Consider the following 27,398-nt stretch of genomic DNA (forward strand, 5'->3'; position numbering starts at 1 on the left):
AAAGATGAACTCACTCTCAAGACTCTCAGAGACGAGGGGACTAAAGTATCTATACCTTCAAGATTTCAAGAGCATAAGCCAAACAATTTGTTGATACAAATTTTATTTTTCATGCTAAAATGTTTTACAAATTTAATTTTGTCATACACAAGTATAAGAGTAACGGTTACAAGTGAATTTAAAAATAGCATGGGGGGGGGGCATGTCTATTCTTTTGCTCCTATCATAACCATGTTTCCCTACACGAACAGTAATCTTAACTATAATTCAGAACTGTACAAACAGTAAATTTAATAGATATACCATGATGGATGTCACTAAAGAGCAAGTATACAGAACATATTTTACATTCTCTATTTCACAATTTAAATTGACTGTTAGAGTCTAGTAATACTGTCATTCATTCAATCAGTGAACATCCCAAATCCTTTCCCAAAACCTTCTCAGTTTAGTTCTAAAAGGAATTATAGGATAAAACATACAGACTGGTTGATGCTTTATGTCTGAAGCCAGCCTCTCTGCAATCAAATTCTGCATCTGGTATAGCCTGGCATTGTTCCTCCTCATCCTGGACAATTGCAAGATGAACAGCATGTACAACACTTAAGAATCACCCAATACAGCGGATGCAGCGTCCCCCAGACTTCTAGTTTCTAAAACTCTGGGTGAAGTGGGTCAGTTTGAACTTCATCATCTACATGGTAGTAATATAACTTTGGCCATTGGCACAATACTCTTCTTTTGTGTTTTACAGCATACAAAATATCCTGAAAACATTTCTCTGAAACACATTTCAATTAATGTAATTAAACAGAAGGCAACAACTTCCTTCTAGAATAGTTAGACTCAACTATGGAAAGCTTCTCCTAATCTTGCTAAGTTATCTATGCCGTGCTTTGAGGGTCGAACAGCAACCACACTATGTTCTTCAACTTGGACTCCGTGTTAGATGTGTAGAAAGAACTACAGAAGGAACTGTCTTCACAGTTTAGAACATGGGAACTCCATTTCCATTCCTACAGTAACCACATCACTGTTGGTTTTATCTAAATTAAAGACAAGTTCCAAACTCCTCTGTGAAACCATTTATCTAAGCAAGCTAAAGATACACAATGTAGTTCCAATTAGAAACTGTGAATGAATATTGTTATGCAAATAGATCTTGGATATAGAATTTAAATTTTTGATCCAAGTATATCACAAAAACATCTGTTTTAATCAAAAAATAAAAATTGAATAATTATTATCCAATTATCTCAGATAAGTAATAATTTTTCTTTAAAAAGTTAAAACCTAATTTCACAAAAAAAGTGAGAGGCCAAGCAACTGTTGCATTTTATGGATCTCAAACTCTTACCTGAGGGCACCCGGTTTACCTTTTCATTACACATCAGCAGCTTTAAGTTTAGCTTATATAACTTGTCAAAGAAAACAGATAACGTATTTGAAAACCTAAAACTCATCATATTTTTAAAGTATATGAATGGAACGATCTTCTAAAACAAGAAGCATTGTGTAAAGACCTGTTGATTTAAGTACTTTAAAAAACAAACAGAATGCAAAGACTCAGCAACACACCTGGCCAACATAATACCCAACATTATATCACAGTAAGGCTAAGAACCAGAAAGGACTCATTAGGGCCAAGTCTCAAGTCTCCTGAGATGTCACTTATACTGTGTTTTGATGATACCTCCTACCCTTTTTATGCTGCGCTGCCATTTCCTAAGTGCAAATTATAAGATCTGAAGTGAGTTATATTTTATTCTTTGTAACTATTTTTTTAGAGAAAATAACTACTTCATTAAGCCAAAGTAAGCAGGAATCAAAAGAAACCTGAACACAAAAATAAAGTTATATTCTATTAAATGTCTCAAGCAAAATGGTCTTTCAAGCAATTTCAAGGAATTTATCTCTTGTCTAATATTTTCACACTGTATTTCAAATCTCAAATGTAATAGTCTTATTTATAAATAATTCACACTGAAAATGCCAGTTTTATCTTTATTGGAATTATTGAAAAAGTATTAAACATTAACACAAAAATTAAATTCCAGGATTGGCTCTAAAGTATTCTACATTGTTTAGTTTACTTTTAGAAATATTTCAGATAGCAATTCAAAGTTACCAACATCTTAGCCCATCACTATTGACTTCAAGAATTTTTATTCTATTTTTCACATGCATTTGTGCATGTGTGTGTGCATGTGTGCATATTCATGTGGTACTGTGTGTGGTGCATGGTCATCAGAAAACAACTTGCAGAAGCCAGTTCTCTCCTGCTGCTGTGAGATGCAGAAACTGAGCTCAGGTCATCAGGCTTGGTGGCAATCATCCTTATCCACTGAATCATTTTGCTGGCCACTTCTAATTTCTAATTGCATTAAACCAAGTTACCACGACTTTCTGATGGATATTTTAAATGATAGGGCACAAATACGAGACAGAGAACCTAGTTCTGGCTGCAGTGTAAGTATGTACTAGTATGTAATTTTAAAGCAAATCCTCTCAGTACCCTGCTGAGAAATCACATAAGAAAAGCAGACAGAGAAGCAGCAGCCAGTGTGTGGTACACATGATATTGTGAGGCCAGGGTAGTGTTTGATCAGGGTAGAACAGAATTTACTTCTGAAAACATGTACTGTCTTCATCATATGCCAGTCTAAGTTATGGAGGTACTCATAAAAATATGTGAGTACCTACCCTTTCTCCATGCCAGAAGCCAGACTCAGCATTGACCTAAGAAAAGTTAAAGCCTCATTGATTCTTTCAAATGTTTTTATGGCTACGGTTTGGCTTCTCTAAAAATGTTGTTGTTGTTGGTTTTAGTTTAGTTTTATTAACTTACAGCTTGTTACCACCCTGGCTTACCCAGGAGTTACTTGATTCTCCTTGAATAGTCACAAGGAATCTACATCTCTCTTCCTTTTATCTTTTACTTGAAGGGTTTAAATTCCAAGGTTTTTTTTTTTTTTTTTTTTTTTTTAATGACTCAAACATCACCAGAATTAGACATCAGACCTAGATGTCTAGATGTGATCGAATTTTCAATTTAAAGAGTTAAAGATTTTGAAACCGAGCCACTGGGCACAAAGCTGCTTCCACTTGCTGTACTGTCCTGCCTCTTCAGGCCTTACATGTGTACTCTAGAAGAAGGTGAAAACAAACTTCCTCACTTACACAGTGCTATCCCAGACTTAAATACACACAGAAGGAACAGATTATTATATGAGGCATATGTAAAGACTGATTTTGAAGTAATGAATGAATGATGATTTTGCACACCATGTAATGAAGCATGAAGGACAGGAAAAAGCACAAGAGAAATCATAAAAAAGATTACTTTACATTTTGTTTTTACACATAGAAAAATCATTAATTATGAAAGGTAACTGAGTGTACATGAAACTACATAGTTACTAGTAAAGAAGACACACAAGACTTGGAGGTCTAACTAGTGATTTTGAAGTAATAGGATTAAACATTTCTAGATAAAGGAAAAGCAGTTGACTCACAGACATTGGTTATGTCAAAATGAGAGAATACAGATAATGACGTGAATTTAACTTGGAAAATGTAAGCACAACCAGTGTGCAGACTGAAGGAGAATGAATGGGGGGACTGAAGGAGAATGAATGAGGGGAGGTGACCAGACAGTGCGCAGAGTGAGGAGAATGAATGGGGGGACTGAAGGAGAATGAATGGGGGAGGTGACCAGACAGTGCACGGACTGAAGGAGAATGAATGAGGGGAGTTGACCAGCAAGCACAGCAAAAGAAAACTTCCAACCATGATCGGTTTGACTAGAGACTGAATGATGCAAAGGATGATCTGGGTATGACAGGAAGGATGCTAACCTCATAACGCCTGAGGAATGCAAGATACAAAAAAAATGGATGTTTGAAATGTTCACTCACATGGGGAATATGGTATGAAAGGTAAGGGAGATATGAGTGTACTTAGGGGACAAGATTAAGTCATTAGAATCTATGTTTCATATTTGAGAACCACACTGACAAATAGGCTACACCCAACTAAGGTAGGCACTTGAGTATGGGAGAAGGAAAACCCAATTTCCATCACGAGGAAACAAACAAACAAAAAAAAATCAACCTGTTATCATACTTAACTCGTAAGATTAGTGTTATATATTTTAAAAGGGTCTTAGAATTTTCTGAGTGAATAAGGAAAAACACCTTATGGAATATGACACTAAAATGTAAGCCACAAGGCAAACACATCCATCATACTTGAAAACAATGTTAGATGAAATTAAAGTAAAAAAGGAATACTTATGCAGCTGCTAGAAGTATCAAATCAGTATGATACACAAGCAAACTATAGGTTTTATTTTGATGTAGCCACCAGTGTTCAATGAAAGGATTTCTTGAATAATTTCTAGTAAAAAATAATTTCCTTCCACTTAGCATTCGTAAAATTGATGATATCTAATCATTGTGAAAATATCCATATAATTCTTAATATGAAAAGCAACATAAAAGTAAAGCATCAAAATGTTTTATTGAATATCTATTTTATGTCAGACCCAACAAGTAGCTGGAATCTACTGATATTTTATAGATTTCTGAATGTCATTGTCCTCCTTTATTCTTTATGAACAACTTGCTTTACTTCTTAATCAGTACCATTTCATTTGACCTGTATCAAAGCTGTATAAAAACCATGCAGTTTATTTACAATATTGTACACAAAAAAGGAGTGTGTTTGAGGACCACACAGAAAGTTCACAAAGCTATATACATGAAGCACATACTGAGAGGCTCTTAAAAAGTGTAGATCAGAATTGTGTAGACTGTTATGGTTGGTAAATATTATACAACCATTAGCTAGAAATAAGACAAAACATGCAAATGAGTAGAATTTCAACAAATCAAAGGCTAAAAACATTTAGCTAGTAGCTAAGTTATCATATAGTCGAAAGACTACCATCATATAAGAATGGGAATTTATAAAACAGGTTAGATTTTAAAAGTCTTCCATGAATAATAGACTTTCAGTAATTTCATATAAAAATCTTCAGAATTATTTTTCAAATTACGTTCATGACTGAACTATATTATCAATAGAGCTACAGATTAAGTCTATGACTTTTATGTAATTCTTTATTGTATTTAGAGGAAGTCTCCGTTTTTTCACCTTGGGAACAAAGATGAGAAGAAAGCCAATCAGTTAACTTACAATCAAGTAAAAGCTCTTGGTACTAGCAAATCCTCAACACAGAACCAGAGTCCAGTAACTGCTTAAGGAGCAGCTTCTGTCGGCTCAGCCCTCAGTGTCCTAGTTTCAACTTTAGACATGCCCAATTCAAGATGTCCTTCTAGGCAGTGCCTCCTCACTGACAGTTCTGGAAACACCTCAGGGGTGTCCTCTGCTCTATCACATCTCCTTCAGAGTTCACTGTTGTGGCTGAAGTACATTGAGATACTCAGACTGGGCCAACTGGTAAGTGGTGTTCCTTCCGCAGTCGACATACTGGTACCTCTCCTGAGATATCTGCTCAGAGTGTCCAAAGTATGTCGTTGTTACAGTTACCCTAGAAATGAAATCAATGGAAAGAATATTCAAGGTATATTTAAAAATTTTACCAAGGGGATTTATGAGGTTAAAATCAGCCTAATATGAATTTAAATCTCATAAATTAATGTCCTAAAATTACTTATTGAGAATTATAATGATCAGTTATTGATTATTTGGATTTGGTATTAATGATAACAATATTATAGACATGGGACTCCTAGGGAATATTTCTTTATCAGATCCAAAAATGCTAATTGAGAAAACCCTATCCAATTATCTGCTTAAATAATACATATAAATAAACATATAAAATTCATATATATTTCTTTATAATTATGTAAAACACTTATAAAATATATAATTATACAATATATCTTAAATATAATTAAAATAGTTATTTTGACTGAAAAATAGTTTATTACATGCTTAAAAAGAATCACATGGTTCCTTTATCATAGGATGGAAATGGAAAATTAAATGTCAACCAATGGACAAAATATCAAATACAACCAATAATATTTTATGTACATAAATAACACACAATTTATAAACCCAAAGCATAATTTCTCCTTGCTGCTGTAAGTTTACTTATCAAGCAGAAAGGAACAGCTAGCTGTTGGCCCATCCTCTCAGTGCTAACCCTGCCATTTTCCTGAGCTCCCACAATGCCTGGAGGCTTTTAATTGTGTCTCTGAGCAACCATACTCTAGCTAGCGAAGTGAGAAAACCTTTCCATTTTACACAGCACTCTTGTAAGACTGAGGGCCCAACTGAGATGGCTTTCATGGGGATGCATGGCCTACAGGACTTTATAAACTCAGTCTTAGCAAGAGCTATTTTTCCAAACAAAGCCATACTTACTGCATCATGAGTACTATGTTGTGTACTTTGATGGAGATCAGTGTACAGAAATCGCTGTTAAAGAAATTAAAATAGGAAGAGCAATGTTACTATATTATTAGCCAAAAATTCCATTAAACCTAACAGACACTGAATACTGATTTTTGTTTTGTTTTGTTTTGTTTTTCCCCTTTGAGATGGAGTATTCATATGCTGTGTAGGCTGACCTCAATAATCTTCCCCACCTCAGCCTTCTTAATGGCTGGGACTGTGGCCCCCGTAACTGTGCCTGGGGAGACACTATTCAGAATCTATGAGAAGTGCTGGGAGACGGCTCAGTGGGTAAAAGGCTTGCTCTGTGAGCGTGAGGACCTGAGTCTGGTACTCAGCACTCAGGCTGGAAGCCAGGCATGGCAGGATGCACTTGGAAGCCCAGTCCTGCAGGCTGGGTACAGGATACTAGGGCCTTGCTGATCATCCAGCATCACGAAAGAAACAAGCTCTAGGTCTTCAGTCACAGACCCCCATCTTAGAGAAAATGGTAGAGACAGATAATGAAAAACACTCAACTTCAACCCTGACCTCCACAAATGCATGCATGAGTGTGTTCACCCTTACACATGCAACACACACACACACACACACACACACACACACACACACACACACACTAAAAAAGTCATCAGAACTACAAATCCATAAGAGTATTATTATGGATTAGAAATCTCAGTATGCCATTACTATACTGTAACTAAATGGTAACTAAAAGTAAGTGATGTACATATATACATATATAATAGATGTATATATATAATAGATGTGTATATATATATACAATTCTGGAAATAAAGATGAATATTATGGATATGCATATATACATGTTATTTATACTGTAGAGTGCAAAGAAGAAAAGCATGTTTAGAGAACAGAGCAAACACTGAAAAATGTGGCCATTTTAACTGATGAGGTTATTAAGAAAACAAAAGGTAAAGTTACTAAAAATCAACACTTACTACATGTAACTCATTTCCTCAGCAATAACTGTGGGTACTGTATAATCAATCTGAAAGCAAACACAAGAAAACAGCAAGGAAAACATATCACTGGAGGATAGGATCCAAACACTAAAAATAATAAAAACTTTTCAAGAGTTAGACATCTTTTCTTTGATGAACTTGGTTTGAACTTCTACGGGACACATGTCCAAGTCTTTGAGGACACCCCCCACCTCGTTCCATTTTACAGCACACAGGGTTAAGAACCACTGAACTCTCTCAGAATGTCCCTGCCTGAGGCTTACCTGCTTCATATCAAGTGGGCCAATGTTAGTTATGTTGTTTAAGCGTGCCTTTCCAATAACCGTTTTTGAAAACTGAACTTGAGCAGTGATGTTTTCAACTTCAACAGAGTAATAGTTATTGTTTGTTATATTTAGTGTGTTCTGTAAAAAAAGGAGGCAGAAAATACACATTATCTTTAAATAGGCACACAAATGTGAACTCAAAACTATAAATCAAATAACTTCAGTTGTGACTACACCTCATTTAGTAGGAAAAGAAAAATATTAACAAAATGTCAAAGAACATTTACAGAGATCTACTATGTGTATAAGAAACACAAAATTCAAAATTTTAATAATCAGACCCAGAAAACATATTACATAAAAATATGGAAAAGTCAATGTTAGAACATGACAGGAGCCACCCTTGACATACATGCTACCATATTTGGGCTTCTCTCCTCCTTTTTTTTTTTTTTGATCTAGGCCTTGCTTAAGTCTCCAAAGCACCAGAACCTCTTCTCACAAATACCAGAACCTCTTCTCAGAAATCAGGTGACCGCGCTGCAGTTAGGCAGTTAGGCCAAGAATAGATAGATAATGCCCATAGCAACATTCCCTGCTGGCTGAACAACCCATGATTAAAGTCCCCTCTCTGCTTGCACCCCCCTTTGCCCCCGCCTATATATGCCTTAAGAGGAAAATAAAATTTTGGAGCTTGATCTGACATCCTGTCTTGCTCTCATTCTTTGTGTCTCTTGTCCCTCTTATTCTCTGGCCCTCCCTTCAGGTCCCCGTCGAAGACCCTGATGGCCACGGCAAGAACATTTATTTTAGAGTTTTAGCAAAAGTTGGACTAAACATAATTTTTAAGTTTCATTTAAATGTTTATGTATTGTGTGTGTGTGTGTGTGTGTGTGTGTGTGTGTGTGTGTCTAACGACTACATAGTCGGCTTAAAAACAAAACAAAAAACCAACCAAACAAAAAAAAACCCCACAGTTTTGAAAGGAAAAACAACTGTTTTCAGATAGGACCTCATGCAGTCCTGCAGACTTTGAACTCACTTAATTTCTCCTATCTCCAGCTCTGCAGTACACTCCTATTACAGGCATTTACCAAGTCTGGTTTTGTGTGGCGAGAGAGGCTACATCAGATCTTTGTGCACAACAGGCAAGAACACTTCCAAAAGAGTGGCATTATCAGCCTGTTTAAATCAAAATGGCATTTTAACTTACATGCCTGTAGATTTATATCGGATTAAAACGCAGAGAAAAAAGGCTAGATTCACGTTTGCAGCTCCAATAGGCCTTCGACTTGCAACCTTCTGTAGCAACCCTCCAGGGGTATACCACAACATGCATATGCTACCACGGCCAGTTTTAGTTTACATGTTTTAAATTCGCAAATATTACATCAAATTACTAGGGAAAATAGTCAATGAAAAAGTCCTTCATGCAGGAAAATGTAGTGTGATCTCAGCTGAAATATTCATGAGCACATGTGGTGTGGACCGTATGGCAATCATTGCTGCTTGACAAAGTTCCAGCATTTCAACATTGCGGACCACACTTCTCCAGCACCTTTTTACTTTCATTTTTAATGATTCTCACTATTAATGCCTTTCCCTTTGGGAAATTTTGTGCGGGCTTTAGCAAAGGATAAAAATGTGTACAACAATAGCCTCTATAAACAAAATAATTCTTTGGAAAAAATTCCTGCCACTGTGGACCCAGGAATTCCATTGTGCCTTCCTAATTACACCAAGAACAAGAAAGTTAGAGATTTACTAGATACACCTGATCCCAAAGATGAACAACTTACAATTCAGATCCAGAGCCTGAGGCCATTAATGGCAAGAGTTCAGTTAACAAATGTAGAGAAATCAGAATAATACTGTGTAATGGGAAAAGAGTAAGACATCAGGACCTTCCCTTTGGGGAGTGTGTGAGGGGAACAAGCCCATATAGTAAGACAGAAATTATAGTATAGTGTCTCCTCCCCAGAAGTTCTTTTTCCCAGGGCCAGGCATTTGGATAAGGGTCTGCATTCCCTCTGGGGCTTGAGGAATGTTCCTGCCTGCTAAAGCAGTCATTCTCCTTATCTCTGGCAAGAGAAATTTAAGGTCCTTGCATTAACATGACTAGTGCCTATTGTCAAGGTCAAGGTTAGCTTCCTGGTGGATCTCAAGCATCATCCCAGCTTACATGCCCCTTTTCTCCCATTTAATCCTAAGTACAATAAAAGGTGTAGTATTTTTTTCAATTAAACACTGCTGACAGTCATGATTCACCCACAGATAGTCTCCTTCTTCATTCCCCTCCCCCTAACCACATCCTCTTTGGGACCCGAACCTCCTGCCAAAGCAAGTCTGCAGCACACATGTTTGTCTTGCACATATTAACATGTGAGACTGCTTGATTATGCATTTAAAGGTCTGTATGTAGGATGATGTATATACTTTGCTAGCAGTCGAATGTATAATTTGTTGAGAGTTAAGTCTTCACAGTAGAGTCAAAATCATTATGTACTACACAAGTTTTCAAGTCTAGTAATAAGCATTTAAGTGTTTCATTAGTGCAGTACCACTGACTGGTACATACTGCCTTTCAGCCACTGTTCCTGGCTGACAATTCCCAGTTCATTTACATTAGATTATGTTTATTGTCCAACTGCAGTTGGCTATCCTTCAATCACGCTGATGTAGCTGAAAAAGCTGAAAAAGAGCACAGGCCATCTCTATACAAATAAAACATGTGCTGGGAGTATGGCACATCCCAATTCCATGGGGACAGAAGCCACTGTCTCTGCCTTTACTCTGTCTTGTCATCTGTCTATTATAAGACAAATTGCTAAACAGTCTTAAAAATGAAATAACCAGAGCCAGGTATTGGGGTGAATGCTGAAAGATCAGAGAAACAGAACAAGTCACATCCAACTTCACCTTGCCAATTCCTTAGCTGATCTTGTTTCCTCAGACTGAAAGTCTCTGTGTCCTCATCCGAATAGATCTCACCTGAACTGCTGCTAAAAGCCTAAAAACTTAAGCCAAAAGCTTCTAATTCCTGGTCCTCATGCCTTATATACCTTTCTGCTTCCTGCCATAACTTCCTGGGGCTAAAGGCATGTGTCTTTCCCAAGCAAGACATGAGATCTCAAGTGTTGGGATTAAAGGTGTGTGTAACCTTGCCTGGCTGTTTCCAGTGTAGCTTTGAACTCACAGAGATCCAGATAGATCTCTGCCTCCAGAATGCTAGGATTAAAGGCACGTGCTACTACTGCCTAAACTATGTTGAATATAGTGGCTGTTCTGTTCTATGACCCCCAGATAAGTTTATTGGGGTGCACAATATATCAACTACAGTCTATGGACCTGTAGCCCTTAAAATATCCTCTGTTAATGAGCCAATAAATGCAAGTATATTGATCCCTTGAGTTCTATGAGTTGTTTGTTCAGACAAATTAACCAAACCTAAAACACAGGTTATGAGACTCTCAACTGATAGTCGACCAGAAGTTTCAGGGTCTGAGCCTGAAACTGGCACCTGAAGTGGAGAGCAGGCTGCTGGGGCTGAGTCTCTAACCCTGAGTTCTGACAGCCACCTACAGTTGGCCAGTGTCAGAGGTGAGGCAAGTGAGAGGGCACTACGCTAGTTTCTTCAGCAAAACTGCCTGCCTGATGCTGAAGAGAAATCCTGTAAGTTGGGATCAGAGATCATGGGAGAGCCCATAAAATGGGGCTGCCCACACTTAAGGAGGGTATTTCCACCTTAACCTAATGTAGACGTTCCCTCTCAGCAATACCCAGAAGCTTGTCTACTATATGTTTCTAGATTCTGTCGAGTTGACAGTCAATACTAACACTCACAAGTACGAATGCACACCCCTCATTCGAAGGGGAAGGAATAATACAACTCTGATACCGTGAAAGGACCTTCAGCTTATGACCTATAACCTCATCAATCAGTCTTTTACTTCAGTGTCCTCGAGTGAAGCCTAATGTTCAACTCAACAGAAATTCTATTTCTGACCTAAAGTTCAGTTTTCTTTAATTTGATTATGAGGAAACATCTACATCTGTGCTGTTCTTTGCATAATTATTTAAAATACAGTAAGACACTCTCATTTAAATATGCTGGTATTTAAAAGGAAATTACATACTCAAGAGAACTCTTTCAAACAGACCACAGCATACACTGGGCTTGAAGCCATAAATAACTGATGGCCCAGGTGATTATATTGTTCCCCTTTCCAATGCAGTGGTTAGCAAACCATGCTTTTCTTAGCCAAATGCTATTGTATAAATGTATAAATTAATATAAGACCTCCTGTGAAGTTTTTAAAGTCGTGTGGCTGTATAATGCTTTTTCAAAATTATATTTGTAGTAAACCAATAGGCCATTTTCACATGTTCTAACTTAAAGCAATCAGGTCATCACTTCAACTTCATTTTTAAACAGAATTAAATAAAGGTTTATTAAACATGGCAGAATTTTTATTTCAGAAATGGTTAGAAAGCAAAGATATTATATTCATAACACCTACTGAATCGACTGTTAATATCTTGGTAAGAACTACCTGGAGTCAAATGTTGAAAAGTAAATTGGCTATTTTTTTTTCTTTGCCAGAAATTGTTTATTTGATCTTCCTATAAAAGAGATCTTCAAATGTTAAATGATTCTCAATATATTCAAATGCCATGGGATTATTACTTAAAATTATAGGCAGAAACAAAAATGGTAGTAGGATCAACAAAGCAAATTCACACCAACCAGAACGGGTGAGTGACCCATCTCACAGTGGACCTGAACCACCTTCCCTGCATTCTGTCAACCACAACCTTCCCGAGGCCAACACTATCCTAGTTCATCCCTGGCCCTGCAGAGGCTGGGCCCCAACCCCAATCCCAGCTGGCTTCCACCACTGAGGCACAGAGGACACCAGCCAGAACAGGCCCAGGCCACACAAGCCAGAATGGAACTCCAGTAGACTCCATAGGTTCAGACTCAGTCCACACCAGGTAGAAGAACAGATGCCATAGGCCTACATACAGTCCACACCATCTGAAAGAAGAGCCCCAGCAACTATACTGGGGGCCAGGCTGGTCTTAGGTAGCCCAGAAGAAGACTCAGGCTTTACTGGAGGCCAGGTCAGATCTAGAGACCCAAGAAGACTATGATCAGGAGAGCCAAGACCCCCCAAAACTCCAGCAGAGACACCCTACTGGACCTGAAGACTCATCAATCACCAGAACTCTTGGCCACTTAGGTAAGAAGACCAGAAAGGAAACAGAAACCAAGGAACAAAACACCCATCCAACAAAGACAAACACAGGAACCAACACCTAGACCTATAATCACCCCAAATCTAGATGCCTAAATGCCAGTATAAGAACACAATTAACAGAAAGGACGTTTCCACCAGAACCCAACTATCCTAAGACAGCTAGACCTTAACATTCCAATACAGCTGAAACACAAGGAAACAACCTTAAAAATAACTTTATGAAGATGATAGAAGTCCTTAAAAAGAAAATGAAAAAAAAAAAAAACCTTTAAAGAAACGGAGGAAAAGATAAGCAAAAAATTGGAGGAAATCAATAAATCTCTTATTAAAGAATGACAAGAAAACCAAGAGAAAAAAAAAACTGTTCAAGACCTGAAATAGAAATAGAAGCAATAAAAAAAAAAAAAAAAAAAAAAAAAAAAAAAAAAAAAAAAAAAAAAAAAAACAAAAAAAAAAAAACCACAAACTGAGGGAGTTCTGGAAATGGAAAATCTAGGTAATGGAACAGGAACTACAGAAACAAGCATCACCAACAGAATACAAGAGATGGAAGAATCTCAGGCACTGAAGATACAATAGAGGAAATAGATTCATCAATCAAAGGAAATGTAATATCTAATATATTCCTAACTCAAAACATCCAGGAAATCTGGGACACTAAAAAAAGACCAAAGAATAATAGGAATAGAGGAAGGAGAAGAAGAATCCCTGCTCAAAGGACCAGAAAATATATTCAACAAAATCATAGAAGAAAACTTCCCCAAACTAAAGAACACACCTACAAAGGCACAAGAAGCTTACAGAACACCAAGTAGACTGGACCAGGAAAAACATACCCTGGATACATAATAATAAAAACACTAAACATAGGAAAAAAAATGAAAGAATATCAAAAGCTGAAAAGGAAAAAGGGCAAAATAACATATAAAGGCAGACCAATCAGAATTACACATCTCAGTGGAGACTCTAAAGGCCAGAAGAGCCTAGATAGACCTCTTGCAGACTCTAAGAGATCATGGATGCCAGCCTGGACTACTACCCAGCAAAACTTTCAATCATCATAGATGAAGAAAACAAGATATTTCATGACAAAGTCAAATTTAATCAATAGCTATCCATAAATCCAGCTCTACAGAAGGTACTAGAAGGAAAATTCCAACTCAAAGAAGTTTGCTATACCTACAAAAACACAGTCAACAGATAATCTCACACCAAAAGAAACACACACACACACACACACACACACACACCACCACCACCACCACCACCACCAACAACAACAACAACAACAACAACAAAAACAACAACAAAACAGGAATTAACAGTCACTGGCCATTAATATCTCTTAGTATCAATTGACTCAAATTGCCAATAAAAAGATACAGGTTAACAGAATGGATATGAAAACAGGATCCATCTTTCTGCTGTATACAAGAAACACAAAGACAGACATTATCTCAGAGTAAAGGATTGGAAAAAGATTTTTTCCAATCAAATGAACCAAAGAAGCAAGCTGGTATAGCAATCTTGATATCTAACAAAATAGACTTCAAACTAGAATTAATTAAAAGAAATGAAGAAGGGCATTTCATATTCATCAAAAGAATAATTTACCAATTGATTTCTCAATTCTGAACATCTATGCTCCAAATACAAGGGCACCCACATTTATAAAAGAAATATTAATAAAGCTAAAATCACAAACTGAACCCCACACTTTAATTGTGGAAAACTTCATCAGCCCACTCTCACCAAGAAACAGGTCATCTAGACAGGAACTAAGCAAAGAAATATCAGAACTAACAGATGTTATCATTTAAATGGACCTAACATATCTACATAATGCTTCACCTAAACACCAAAGAATATACCTTCTTCTCAGAACCTCATGGAACCTTCTCCAAAGTTCGATCGCATACTCAGTCACAAAACAAGTCTTAACAGATACACAAAGTTAGAATAACACCTTGTATCTTATCAGATCACCATGGATTAAAGTTGGGGTTCAACAAACTACAAAAAGCCTAAAAACTCATGGAAACTGAACAAATTTTAACTGAATTACCACTGCACCAAGGAAGAAATAAAGAAATTGAAGACTTTCTAGAATTTAATGAAAACAAATGTATAACATACCCAAACTTATGGAACACAATGAAAGCAGTGCTAAGAGGAAAGTTCATAGTACTAAGTGCCTTCATAAGGATTTTCTAGAAATTTCATATAGCAACTTAACAGAAAACCTTAAAGCTCTAGAACAAAAAGAAGCAAACACACCCAATAGCAGTAGACAGCAGGAAATAATCAAATTGAGGGCTGAAATCAATAAAATAGAAACAAAGAGAACAATACAAAGAAACAATGAAACAAATAGTTGGTTCTTTGAGAAAATCAACAAGATAGATACCTTATCCAAATTACCAAAAAAAAAAAGGGGGACATAACAACAGACACTGAAGAAATCCAGATAATCATTATGTCATGTTTCAAAAACCTGTACTCCACAAAACTGGAAACTCTAAAAGAAATGACAAATTTCTTGATAGATCCATATACCAAAATTAAATCAAAATCAGATAAACAATTTAAACAGACCTATAACCCCCAAGGAAATAGAAGCAGGCATTAAAAGTCTCCCAACCAAGAAAAGACCAGGGCCAGATGGTTTCAGTGCAGAATTCTACCAGAGTCTCAAAGAGTTAATAACAGTACTCCCCTCAAATTGTTCCACACAATAGAACAGAAGGAAAATAATCAAACTCTTTTTATGAGGCCACAGTTACCCTGATACCAAACCACACAAAGACCCAACAAGAAAGAGAATTACAGACCAATCTCCCTCATGAACATTGATGCAAAAATACTCAATAAAATACTGGCAAACCAAATCCAAGAACACATCAAAAATATTATCCACCATGCTCAAGTGGGCTTCATCCCAGAGATGCAGGAATGGTTCAACATACAAAGACCTGTCATTGTAATCCACCATATAAACAAACTGAAAGGAAAAACAAAACACATGATCATCTTTCATTAGATGCTGAAAAAGGCTTTGACAAAAATCCAACACCCCTTCATGATAGAAGTCTTTCAGAGATCAGGGATACTAGAAACGTACCTAAATATAATAAAAGCAAGCTGACAGCCAACATAAAATTAAATGGAGAGAAACTCAAAGCAATTCCACTAAAATCCAGAACAAGACATAGCTGTCTACTCTCTGTCTACTCTCTCAATATACTCAAAGTTCTAGCTAGAACAATATACAACAAAAAAAGATCAAGGGGATAAAAATTATAAAAGAAGATATTGCTATTTTTTACAGATGACATGATAGTATACATAAGTGATTCCAAAAATTCTACCAGGAAACTCCTACAGCTGATAAGCAACTTTAGTAATGTGGCTGGATACAAGATTAACTCCAAAAAAATCAGTTGTCCTCTTATATACAAATGATAAAAAGGCTGAGAAAGTAATCAGGGAAACAATACCCTTTCACAATAGCTACAGGCAATATAAAATATCTTGGTATAACTCTAACCAAGCAAGTGACATATCTGTATGACAAGAACTTCAAGTCTTTGAAGAAAGAAATTAGAGAACATCAGAAGATGGAAAGATCTCCCATGTTCGTGGATCTGTAGGAGACAACTTCCTGAATAAAACAGCTGTAGCACAGACACTGAGATTGACAATTAATAAACGGGACCTCCTGAAACTGAGGAGCTTCTGTAAGGCAAAGGACACTGTCAATAGGATAAAATGGCAGCCTACAGAATGGGAAAAGATCTTCACCAATCCCATATCTGACAGAGGGCTGATCTTCAAAATACATAAAGAACTCAATAAACTAGACACCCAATTAAAAAATGGTGTAATGACCTAAACTGAGAATTCTCAACAAAGAAGTTCAAATGGCAGAGAAACACTTAAAGAAACGTTCATCATCCTTAGGTATCAGGGAAATGCAAATCAAAATGACTCTGAGATCCCATCATATACCTGTCAGAATGACTAAGATAAAAACCACAAATGACAGCTTATGCTGGAGAGACTATGGAGCAAGAGAAACACTCCTCCATTGCTGGTGAGAGTGCAAACTTGTATAGCCACTTTGGAAATCAATACAGTGGTTTCTTAGAAAATTGGGAATCAATCTACCTCAGTGATACAACTATTGTGCATAACATAAGGGATACTCAATCATACCACAAATAAAGCCACTATTATTTGTAATAGCCAGAAACTGAAAACAACCTAGATGTTTATCATCTGAAGAAGGGTTAAAGAAAACATGGTACATTTACACAATGGAGTATTACTCAGTGGTTAAAACAATGACATCAGGAAATTTGAAGGTAAATAGATGGAAATAGAAAATAATCATCCTGAGTGAGGTTACCCAGACCCAGAAAGACAATCATGGTGTATACTCACTCACTCATAGATATTAACTGGAAGAGGGTGAGAGGCTGAGGTTGGGATATGAAATTAATTAATTTAAAGAAAACCCAAAGCTGCATGGAAAACACAGCAACAAGGGGTCAGCAGCAAGCCTTCTCTGAGCAGAGTACATGGGTGGCTGTACAGCACCAACGATGGAGTCAAGGCCTGCAGCAAAAGTGGGTACTTACCGTGATATTTAAATATATGGTTCGCTTTTGAAAATCGTAACTGACATAGGCTGATTTTACACCAATATACTTCACGTCAATAGATCGCGGGAAAAGGAAAAACACAGCCAATCCAGACAGGAGCAGGCAGACAGACACAGATGCCATCACATACAGCTTTCTGGAAAAAAAAAAAAAAAAGAGAGTGCTTACATATATGCTCTCCAGAATTCAATAGAGCAACATGAAAGGAAGCTATTTTCATTTGAATTCTTTTGCCACATCTCATTGCAGCAAGAAGACACGTTTAATTTTGCAAAATTTTCACTCTAAAACTATTAGCTAATGTTGGTACTTCTAAGAGTTAAAATAATCTCCTTAGAAGATGAACTGTCATTTTTAGAAAAAGAGATTTCAGCCTTATAATGAATTATTTACTGAACTGATTTTCAATCCAGGGTTTACATGAGAACAAGTTTAGGGCCCTTCACAAATACAGAATCAGAATCCAGGCCTCCATCTGGATTCATGGAAGCAGGGTTTGAACAGGAGTCTTACTACCTGACATGAATAAACCTGCAAAGCTTGTTGCTTGATGTAAACACGTGGCTCCCTATCCTCACTATCTCCAGTCCTTTCAGACTCCCTCCCAAAGTACTCATGTACTTAGTTCTAAAAGTACTGTTTACAATTTTACAATTGATCGACTGAGCAGTGAAGATGTTATCCTGTTTTGTTTACCTAAGTGGAAATACTAGGCATGTACAAGAGAAAAAAGATAAATAACACGTGTCTTTTCTATCCATTTAACTCCTCTGACACGTGTATTTTCCTTCAGGGTTACACTCAAAACTATAGGTTCAGCTTTCTTGGGCACTTCACTATATAGTGCTCTACTAGGAACCAATTTCATTCTGAGTCCTATATGTCCTTCACCTTCCTTGTGACCCATCATCTTGTCTACTCTCTCCTCCCCCAAACTTCCTATGCCTCAATCAAGTTCACTGCATACACCTTATAACAGCTGTTAAAAACTTCCTAATGAATTTTCTAGATACTTTGGCTTCCTGAGAAACAGAAAAATGGCTTAATAGAAAGAACTAAAGCAAATGAACAAAATTTCACTAAAATGCTACCACTGAGTTCATGCTGCTGTGTGGAGCAAACCAGTCAATTCCTACTCATTCGTTGTGGAATTTTCTTCAGTCTTAGTAATAATGATCCACAAATAACCAATAAACTCATATTTGCCATGCCTACAATATATATATATATATTGTATATCCATAGGCACAAAACATCATAGGCACAAAAGAAATTAAAAAATCATTGTGATCACACATCTTAACTTGATTGGATTTCCTATACTTTATTAGATTTTATTTTCAATAACTTGTATATACACACACATACACACACACACACACATACACACACACAAACACACACACACACATGCACACACATTTATTTGCTTTGTGTTATTTGAGACAGGGTCTTACATAGCTCAGAGAGACATATCCCAGAGAGACCTTGAACTTGATAGATTCCTGAGGATAGCCTTGAACTTCTGACCTTCCTACTTATATTTCCTGGTACTGGACTACAGGTGTGTGTCATGATGCCTGGCTGCTCTTACTATATTTGACAAGTATCTTCAGTATAAATTTTTCAAAAGTGGAATTTCTGCACCAAAGACTGAAAATCCTTATGTAGTTTTGCCAGAAAATACAAAATGCTTATTCAACTAGTAAGACATGAGAATGCTTGTTTTCACTCAGTGTTGACAACAAAGCATGTTGACAAAATTCTGGGCTTTTGCCAATCTGATAAAAATGGTATCTCTGTGTACTAAATTTGCATTTCTTTAAGGAACAAGATGGAATGTATTTCCCTTCATTTAAAGGTCATTCATATTTCTCTTTTGTGAGGTACTTTCCACCACTTCTATTTTTATCCCCTTTTGTGTAGCTGTCTTTTTTCTTTTCAAATTTTGATGTTCTGTACAGAAGGGGACCAGTCTTCTACATGATATGATTTGCAGACATTACTTCTTGGTTTATCATTTGTATTCTGATTTCTACTAAGGTTTTCTTTTCTTTTTTAAAATTTTTTTTTATTTTTTGAGACAGGTTTTCTCTGTGTAGTTTTGGTGCCTGTCCTGGATCTTGCTCTGTACACCAGGCTGGCCTTGAACTCACAGAGATCCGACTGCCTCTACCTCCCACGTGCTGGGATTAAAGGCGTGCACCACCACTGCCTGGCAAGGTTTTATTTTCAACCAGGGGAAGTTTATCTATACTAAGTCCAATGTGGTTTTTCATTACGAATGGATTGTAAATCATAGCTATTGAAAGGTTTCCCACTCTGTGATTATAAGTTTGGACCAACTCTTTTTATTCAACAGCTTATTTAAAGCATCATGGCCAAGAAGTAGTTGGCCAATCTGACCTTCTATCCTTTATTCATTAACTAAGCCTCTTGCCCGAATGGCCAAAGGGCTTTTCTTCTTCTTTAATTCTCTAAAATCCATGATTTTAAGTAGAATATTTCTCAGGTTGAGAGTGTCTCTTTCTGGTACATACAATGAGACCTTCTTTTATTCTAGTCATATGTCCCTCAAGCAAACATTTAGTAATTAACCTCATACCTCTTATTTGCTTCTATGGGGTTGCATAGACATTATTTTCTCAAAGATTTTTATTATGTATGTGTGGTAGTTTGAATGTAATTGGCTCCCATAAGCTCATAGGGAGTGGCACTGTTATGACATGTGGCTTTGTTAGAGTAGGTGTGGTCCTGTTGGAGGAAGTGTGTCACTGTGGAGGCGGGCTTTGAGGTCTCATATATGATTAAGCCATACCCACTGTCTCAGACTACTTCCTGATGCCTGCAGGTCAAGATGTATCTCAGCTCCTGCTCCAGCACCATATCTACTTGCAGGCTAACATGTTGCACCATAATGATAATGGACTATACCTCTGAAAATGCAAGTCACCCCAATTAAATGTTTTTTCTTTATAAGAGTTGTCGTGGTCATGGTGTCTCTTCACAGCAATTGAAACCCTAACTAAGACAGTATGTATGGTGGTTTGAATAAGAAGGCCCTCATATATGCATATATTTGAATGTTTAATTATCAGGGAGTGGCACTACGAAGAAAGATTAAGAGGTGTGGCCTTGGAGTAGCTGTGGCCTTGTTGAAGGAAGCGTATCTCTAGAGATGGGTTTTGAGGTTTCAAAAGCTTAAGCCAGGCCCATTATCTCTCTTTCTGCTGTCTATGGATCTGGATATAGAACTCTCAGCTAATTCTCCAGCACCATGCCTGCCTGCTTGCTGCCATGCTCCCTGTTATGACAATGGACTAAACATCTGAAACTATAAACAAGCCTCAATTAAATGCTTTCTTTCATAAGAGTTACCATGGTCATGGTGCCTCTTCATAGCAACAGAACACTAAGACAGTCTGTATGTTTACATACGTCATGTTGATTTAATTTTTCTCACATTTTTCCAGGGTATCATATTTGCACTGTGTACTTCCAATTTTATAGAAAACGTATTTTTCTAGATATTTTAATGGATCTGTTGGTTCTCTTTTCACATCCTCCTATCAGCTTTTTCTGAACTTTTCAATGTCTGACTTAAGCTATTGTTATACCTTCTATTGTTTAAATTTTACATATATTTAGAAGTTTCCATGTGCTTTTTTTGTGTTTCAATTTTCAGCATTTTGTTGAGTGCATGTTCTTCATGTTCCATATTGAATAATGGGATGGGCCAAGGTTGGCTTGGCCCACATGAGTACTCAGTCCCTTCTGACCTTCTCAAGGCCACTGTGGGTTTTCTGCAATCTCTGTTCTTCTCAATGTAACAAGTTATTCTCAAAAATACTTGCCAGCATTGCTGAGTGTAGGCGTGTTCTTTAGGGGTGGAGCATTTGTTTTCTACATCAGGACTCTTAGGATCGTTGGAGACTCCCTTGGCTTCTCTTCAAATGCCCACGTGTCTGCTAAGCATGCTCAGGTCTCTGTGCTCATTATGCTTTGGGCAGTCATTATCACTCTGGAGTCAGTGAAAACACAGAACTTCCTATGCCCGATGAAAATGGCCTGCATACAGGTGCATGTTACAGCCAGTATTTTAGAACGCTTAATAAACAGGTTTCTGAAGAAATAGGTGCCATGAAGTTTTCACATCCATACCTTAGTCAGTAATTTTTTTGTTTAAAGACACAGGGCATATGATGGTATAACTTAACTACTAGATACATTTTTCTTCTCAAATGTCTTAACTAAAGTAATTACTTATACAAAGTTTGAAAGTAAAAATATACAAACAACCACAAAAGCAGAAATCCTATAATCACTTACGTTCTTCTTGGCCGTAACCGCTGATCACTATACGGGATCAATGCCACCAGTTGGTTTTCTTGCCCTAAAAGTGAAAGATGTACATTAAAAATTCATTAACAACAATAACTAAAAACACAGTGGTGTTCGAGCAAAATCTGCTTCAAAAGACCAGAATACTTCTCTCTTTATTTCTTAGGAAGCTGTTGTTTATATCTTCTAAAATTATCCAAAGGTTGTGTTATAGAGAAGATACATTTTTTCATAATGTCTAATTAACCAAAAGTTAATTATGTCTAAAGTATATAAATAATGAGGGCTCTGCTATTCTTTGATCCACTGGTTAAAAAAACAAAATTCAAAACAAAACTGAGAAGTCCTGGTTTTCAGGAGATCTGCACTGAGCCCAGCTTCCTTCAACTCCCTGTTTTCCATTCAGACCAACGGGACGGAGGGCGGAAGAAACACAATGCTGGATCCTCAACCATGCTATCGCTATTCTAAATCTCAAGCTTTCAGGATCTCACTGTTCTCATTTGCAATCACTAATTTCAAGTGATCCCTGAAGAGACAATTACACCATATTTCCTTAGTTCCCACTCTCTAAAACCACAATTTCAAAACTCAACTCTCTTCAAACTCTCAGCATGGCCTCCTTTATCCTCATTCTTGGTCCACAATGTGGTACAGGGAGCGAATGTACCTAACAATGCACTTTCAAAGACTTTTCAGTTGTCCTAAATTAAGTTACAGGACAGAAAACAGAAGGAATAAGAGATAAGTTCATTTAACTCATAGCATCAAACAAAGAAAAGGAAGCAATGCTCCACACTCCTTTCCTGTATGCTGAGGAGAAAGCCATCAGACCACACTGCATTCTGCTTTTGGAACCAACCAACCAGACAGCAAAGTTTTCTCTTTCTTTACTCTCCTGCTTTCCACGGGCTTCTGTTATCCTGGCATCTTTCTAGACCCAAAATAGGTTCCTGTAAATAATTTAGAGTTTTTCTCCCAGAATTTCATTGTGGAATATTTTGGTCCCTTAGGTCCAGTGGACATTTTTTCAAGTGCTATTTGGCCATGCTGCTGGTGACTTAGAGAATTTGTCATAGGCCCAGCTCTTTTGCCTTTGGCTAAAGTCTGTAACAGCTAAATAATCCCTTCATTTCACAGACTCCTCTGCCTCAAGAGATTGAGTTAACAATATCTACTCACCTACCTGCTTCTACGGTCCTTCTTGAGAAGCTCCCAGTACCCTCTACAGGGTCATCTTTCTGCACTAGGTATCATCTCTCAAGGACATTATTCCACTAGCTATCCCATCTCCTGTGTTACCTGTATGTCCTCTATGAACCACTTTTATCAGCATGTACACATCTGGCATTCACTCCACCTTAAAAGAGATCACTCTCCTGACCGTACAACCTCCCAGCTACCAACTCTCTTCCCTCCTATTCTACAGCAAAACTCACAAAGCCTATTTCTTTATATAAGATGTCACCCTACTGCCCCCACTTTAGGCTATATCAAATCAATGAAAAATTGGTTTTGCTCTGACATTGTCTACACATGATGTTGCAACTACTCTGTTAAAAATCCCCAGTGGCCTCCACATCCTCAAACCAATGGGAAGCCCTCAGTCCCCACACAATTTCATCTGTCATGAGCATTAACAGTGGCTCTCTCTTCTCAGTGCATTTTCTCTACTTTCTTCTAGGACACCAAAGACAGAGATCTCCTCCCCCTCCCCCCTTTCTCTTGCTGTCTTAAGATGTTGCATTGTCCCAGAGCTCATGCTAAAGTCTCTTCTTTTTTCTTTATCCAAATTGCTAAGCAAAGTGTTCCTATCAAGTTCCATTTGAAGTTTCATCGTGTATCAATGACACCAGCTAAGATATGCTCTTCAGTTTCACTAACAGCCTATTAAAAACTCACTTTGATGTCAAACCCACCTCCCCCAAAATATCTGAAACTGAGCTTCTTGTCTCACTTCTGACATGCACACTCAAATTACTTTTATGCCTATTTTAATAAACAGTTACTTCCTTCTTTAAATTGTTGAGTAGAAAAAAAAAACTTTGAGATGATCCTTTATTATCTACTTTCCTTAATCCACACCCAAACTACCAAAAAGCCTACTGGCTGTACCTCAAAAGCATGGCTAGACAGACAGAAATAGTATTCCTACCCTATCACACTGGTGTATTAATTTCTTCAGCCACAATACTTCTTTCATTCTTAAGCAGCTACTGCGTCCAGAAAGATAAAACCACCATTCAGTAGCCTATGCAATAAACCCCACTTAATGCAAGGCACTTTTCAGAGACTCTGGAATTTCTTATGCTGTCACTCTGTCCTTCCTTAGGGTCTCTCCAGGGTCACCTACTGACTTTTAACATGTAGAGAACATCACAATACACTATTTTTCTTTTCTATCAGTGCAACTCAAGTACCCTACAAATAAGAGGGAGAGGACTATTTCCTTCTGTCTTCCCCATGACAAATCACAAGCTCATTTTTCCCTTACTTGGCTCTTCTTCATACACCATGGATTTCCTTTTAGAAATATCTAATTGGGACATAAAAAATTTACTGTTTGGATAAGGAGTTACTGAATCATGTAACTACTAACATCCAAGATGGTAAAATGGCTGTGATATGGCTTCTAATGATGTCAAAAAGGATGAAAATCCTCAGTGCATGTTGGCTACTATAACAGACAAGCATGAAAAATACCAGGGGTGGGTGCTCAAGTCATGTCTATCACTGCTTCAGGAACATTACTAATCACTTGCTTTTGTGTCTTTTGTTGTCCGTTTTTTGAGACAGGGTTTCTCTGTGTAGTTCTGGTGCCTGTCCTGGATCTCACTCTGTAGACCAGGCTGGCCTTGAACTCACAGAGATCTTCCTGGCTTTGCCTCCCAGAGCTGGGATTAAAGGCGTGTGCCACCACCGCCCAGCACTTTTGTGTCTTTTTGACTAAACAAAATTGGTAAGTTTTAACTCTCAATCATTGAAAATAGGATTGCTTAAGACTCTAGGTTTTACATTACTTGAGCAAATGTCTGGAACCCTTTTTTAAGAGGACTATCCATGCAGTAACACATACCCCTAGGAATTCTTCCTGTTCCTTGGCAAGTGGGACAAGTGACGCTGTCTCTTCCAGTAAATTCCACATACGGAAACTGAGAGACATCTCCGTTTCTTCCATCTTCATTCTGGACTTCGCTGCTAACCAACCCGTTCCTCATGTTGTCTGTCGAGGTGACCCCATCATAACCATCTTCTTTATTTGAATGCAAAGGTAAATGAGAAAGAGACTTTCCCATGTCTAATGAAAAACAAAAATCTGACCGTAAATTCCAGGGGCAAAGTAATCTCATGGGATATTTACAGGGCTAGGTAAGTGCAAATTACTTGTAAGATTAAAATTATATTCAATCAAAATAATGTCTGACATGAGGGAGCCACTTGCTAGGACCCAGAAGTACTTTTTAACAAAGTACTATGAAATTAAAGCCTGGGGATGAGAATAGGGTTCAACATGGTGAGTAACGTTAGCAAGATTACAGTGTAGACAGACTTTAGACCTCCTTAGTGTTCTCAGAAGAGATGTGTGCTCTTAGGTTTTGTAGAAAAAAAAACATGTTTTAACTAGAAATCAGTTAGCACTAAAGGTGGAACTGACTGTTGGCTTATTACAACAGGTATGCATATCACCAGCTAATTTCAAAGTGAAATTTCTCTCATTTTAAAATACTTCTTTGAGTTCTAAACTTAGAATTCTTGCTTCAAACAACTGTAACAAATATTTACAACAAGAAGAAAACCTCTCAATCAGAAGATTTTTTAAGCCATGAATAGTTTTCTGTAACAGTCTGGTAGTTAAAAATTAGGAAGCAAATATTCAGAAATATTAAACATAATTTACTATACAATGTAGGACAATTGAGTATATTATCGTCAAATTTTTAGGGTAACAGTTTAAATAACAGATGCTTACAATCCAGGTAAGAATAATTAGTGCTAGCAGCCATACAGGAATAAGCCCTGCAGATAGGTCATGTAATACAATAAAGCCCTACAATTTCATGACGGAAAGGAACATGAAAAGTCAGATAACACAACATGCTGGTATTCTGAGAAAAAAATTAATAAAAACAGGAAACAAATTTTTTAAATGGTGCAATTCCTATGGTTAATCATATATCATTTATCAGTTTCTAAATAGCATTAGGCAATCATTAGATACTACTTTTAAATTATTTTATTTAATAAATAAAACTAACACTAAATAAGTCAAGTCACCCCACAGAAGGAAATTTTGCTTTTCAAAACTCTATTCGTTGAATTCACTCACAGTATAGACAGCAATATTAAATTAAAAAAACCTTGAGTAGTATACAAGAGTGAAAGGGTAAAAGTATGAATAAAAATACTTTCAAAAGTTCTATGTGCTCATTGTCTGGCCAAGCTCAAATATATTAATGACTGTGACTTCCAAACAAGCAGTATCTTAACTTGGCTCAATGCCTGCAAATTAGAGCCAAAGCAACGCTTGCCAGCCACAGGTGCACAGGGATGAATTTTAATCATCAATGTTCCCACACACTGTGACCTTGGAAGCTATGCAGAACATTGGGAACTTTGGGGATGAGCTGGCCTCAGCGGTAGGCATGGGGTCTACCCTTTTAGCTCTCTTAGACAACAGGGGTCGAAACTGTGTCCCACGGAAGGGAGCCCTAATGTCAAAAAGGCTGACGACTGAGCTAAATGGCTCTGGTCTTAGCCAGCTGTTGTATCCAGATCCACAACAATCTTGACACATTCTCCTGAAGGCAGGTTCGGGCACGCACCAGATTTAAGCAGTTTCTTGAATGCTAGGCTTCGTGTCTGGCCTCTCTTGAGTAGGTACTGACAAGTGTAACCAGTGTTATTTTGGAGACCAGTGTTATTTTGGAGACTTACTTGAGGTTTTGAAAAGGAGTGCAAGATCCCCTTCGCCTCCTCCCTGGCCTCAATGTTTACGTCGCGGTCTTGTGAACTCAACACGGTTCTCAGATGGTCTGGAAACAGGGGGAGAAAGAAATACAGCAACTGCATCCAACTAAGATGTGTCACCAGACGCGGGGCCAGTTCGGAAGGGCTGGAGAGGGAAAGGCGCCTTTTAAAGGGCGACACAGGCAAAACCCCTGGAAGATTATCAACCTCCGAGGCACCTTGCAGCCAGAACGGGACAACCCCAGAGCCCCTGGGCCGCCCCGCTCAAGGGCCCCGGCGCCGCCCCAGCCGAGCCCGGCGGGAGGCCAGGGCCCGCGGTGATAGCCCCGCACTCGGCGCGCCGCGGCCTCCCTCACCCCAGGGCCAGGGTCGCTCACCCGCACGCGGAGCGCAGCGCGGTCCCGGGATGCTCCGGCGCGGGCGGGCGGGCGGGCCGCAGGACGGGGTCACGCCGTCCCCGGTCCCGGTGCGGGGCGGAACGCC

The 27,398-nt window shown here is 37.8% G+C and overlaps 1 protein-coding gene across 2 annotated transcripts; it reads right to left on the reverse strand.

Moving 5' to 3' along the window:
* Nucleotides 1–86: 86 nt before the first annotated feature.
* Tmem106b (transmembrane protein 106B) lies at nt 87–27,398 on the reverse strand. 2 transcript variants are annotated; one of them, XM_028894656.2, is made up of 9 exons: nt 27,293–27,398; nt 26,883–26,980; nt 25,024–25,245; nt 21,936–21,999; nt 17,583–17,742; nt 7,679–7,819; nt 7,392–7,441; nt 6,400–6,453; nt 87–5,554 (listed from the first exon to the last, which is right to left on the reverse strand). In XM_028894656.2, the coding sequence occupies exons 3-9, from the start codon at nt 25,241–25,243 to the stop codon at nt 5,416–5,418; spliced, it is 828 nt and encodes a 275-aa protein (XP_028750489.1). In that variant the 5' UTR covers nt 25,244–25,245; nt 26,883–26,980; nt 27,293–27,398; the 3' UTR covers nt 87–5,415. The 2 variants fall into 2 exon arrangements, with proteins under 2 accessions (XP_028750489.1, XP_037059407.1); XM_037203512.1 differs by lacking the exon at nt 27,293–27,398 and having other exon boundaries at nt 26,883–27,139.

The sequence above is a fragment of the Peromyscus leucopus genome, chromosome 3, assembly GCF_004664715.2.
Source record: "Peromyscus leucopus breed LL Stock chromosome 3, UCI_PerLeu_2.1, whole genome shotgun sequence".
Taxonomy (NCBI): Eukaryota; Metazoa; Chordata; class Mammalia; order Rodentia; family Cricetidae; genus Peromyscus; species Peromyscus leucopus.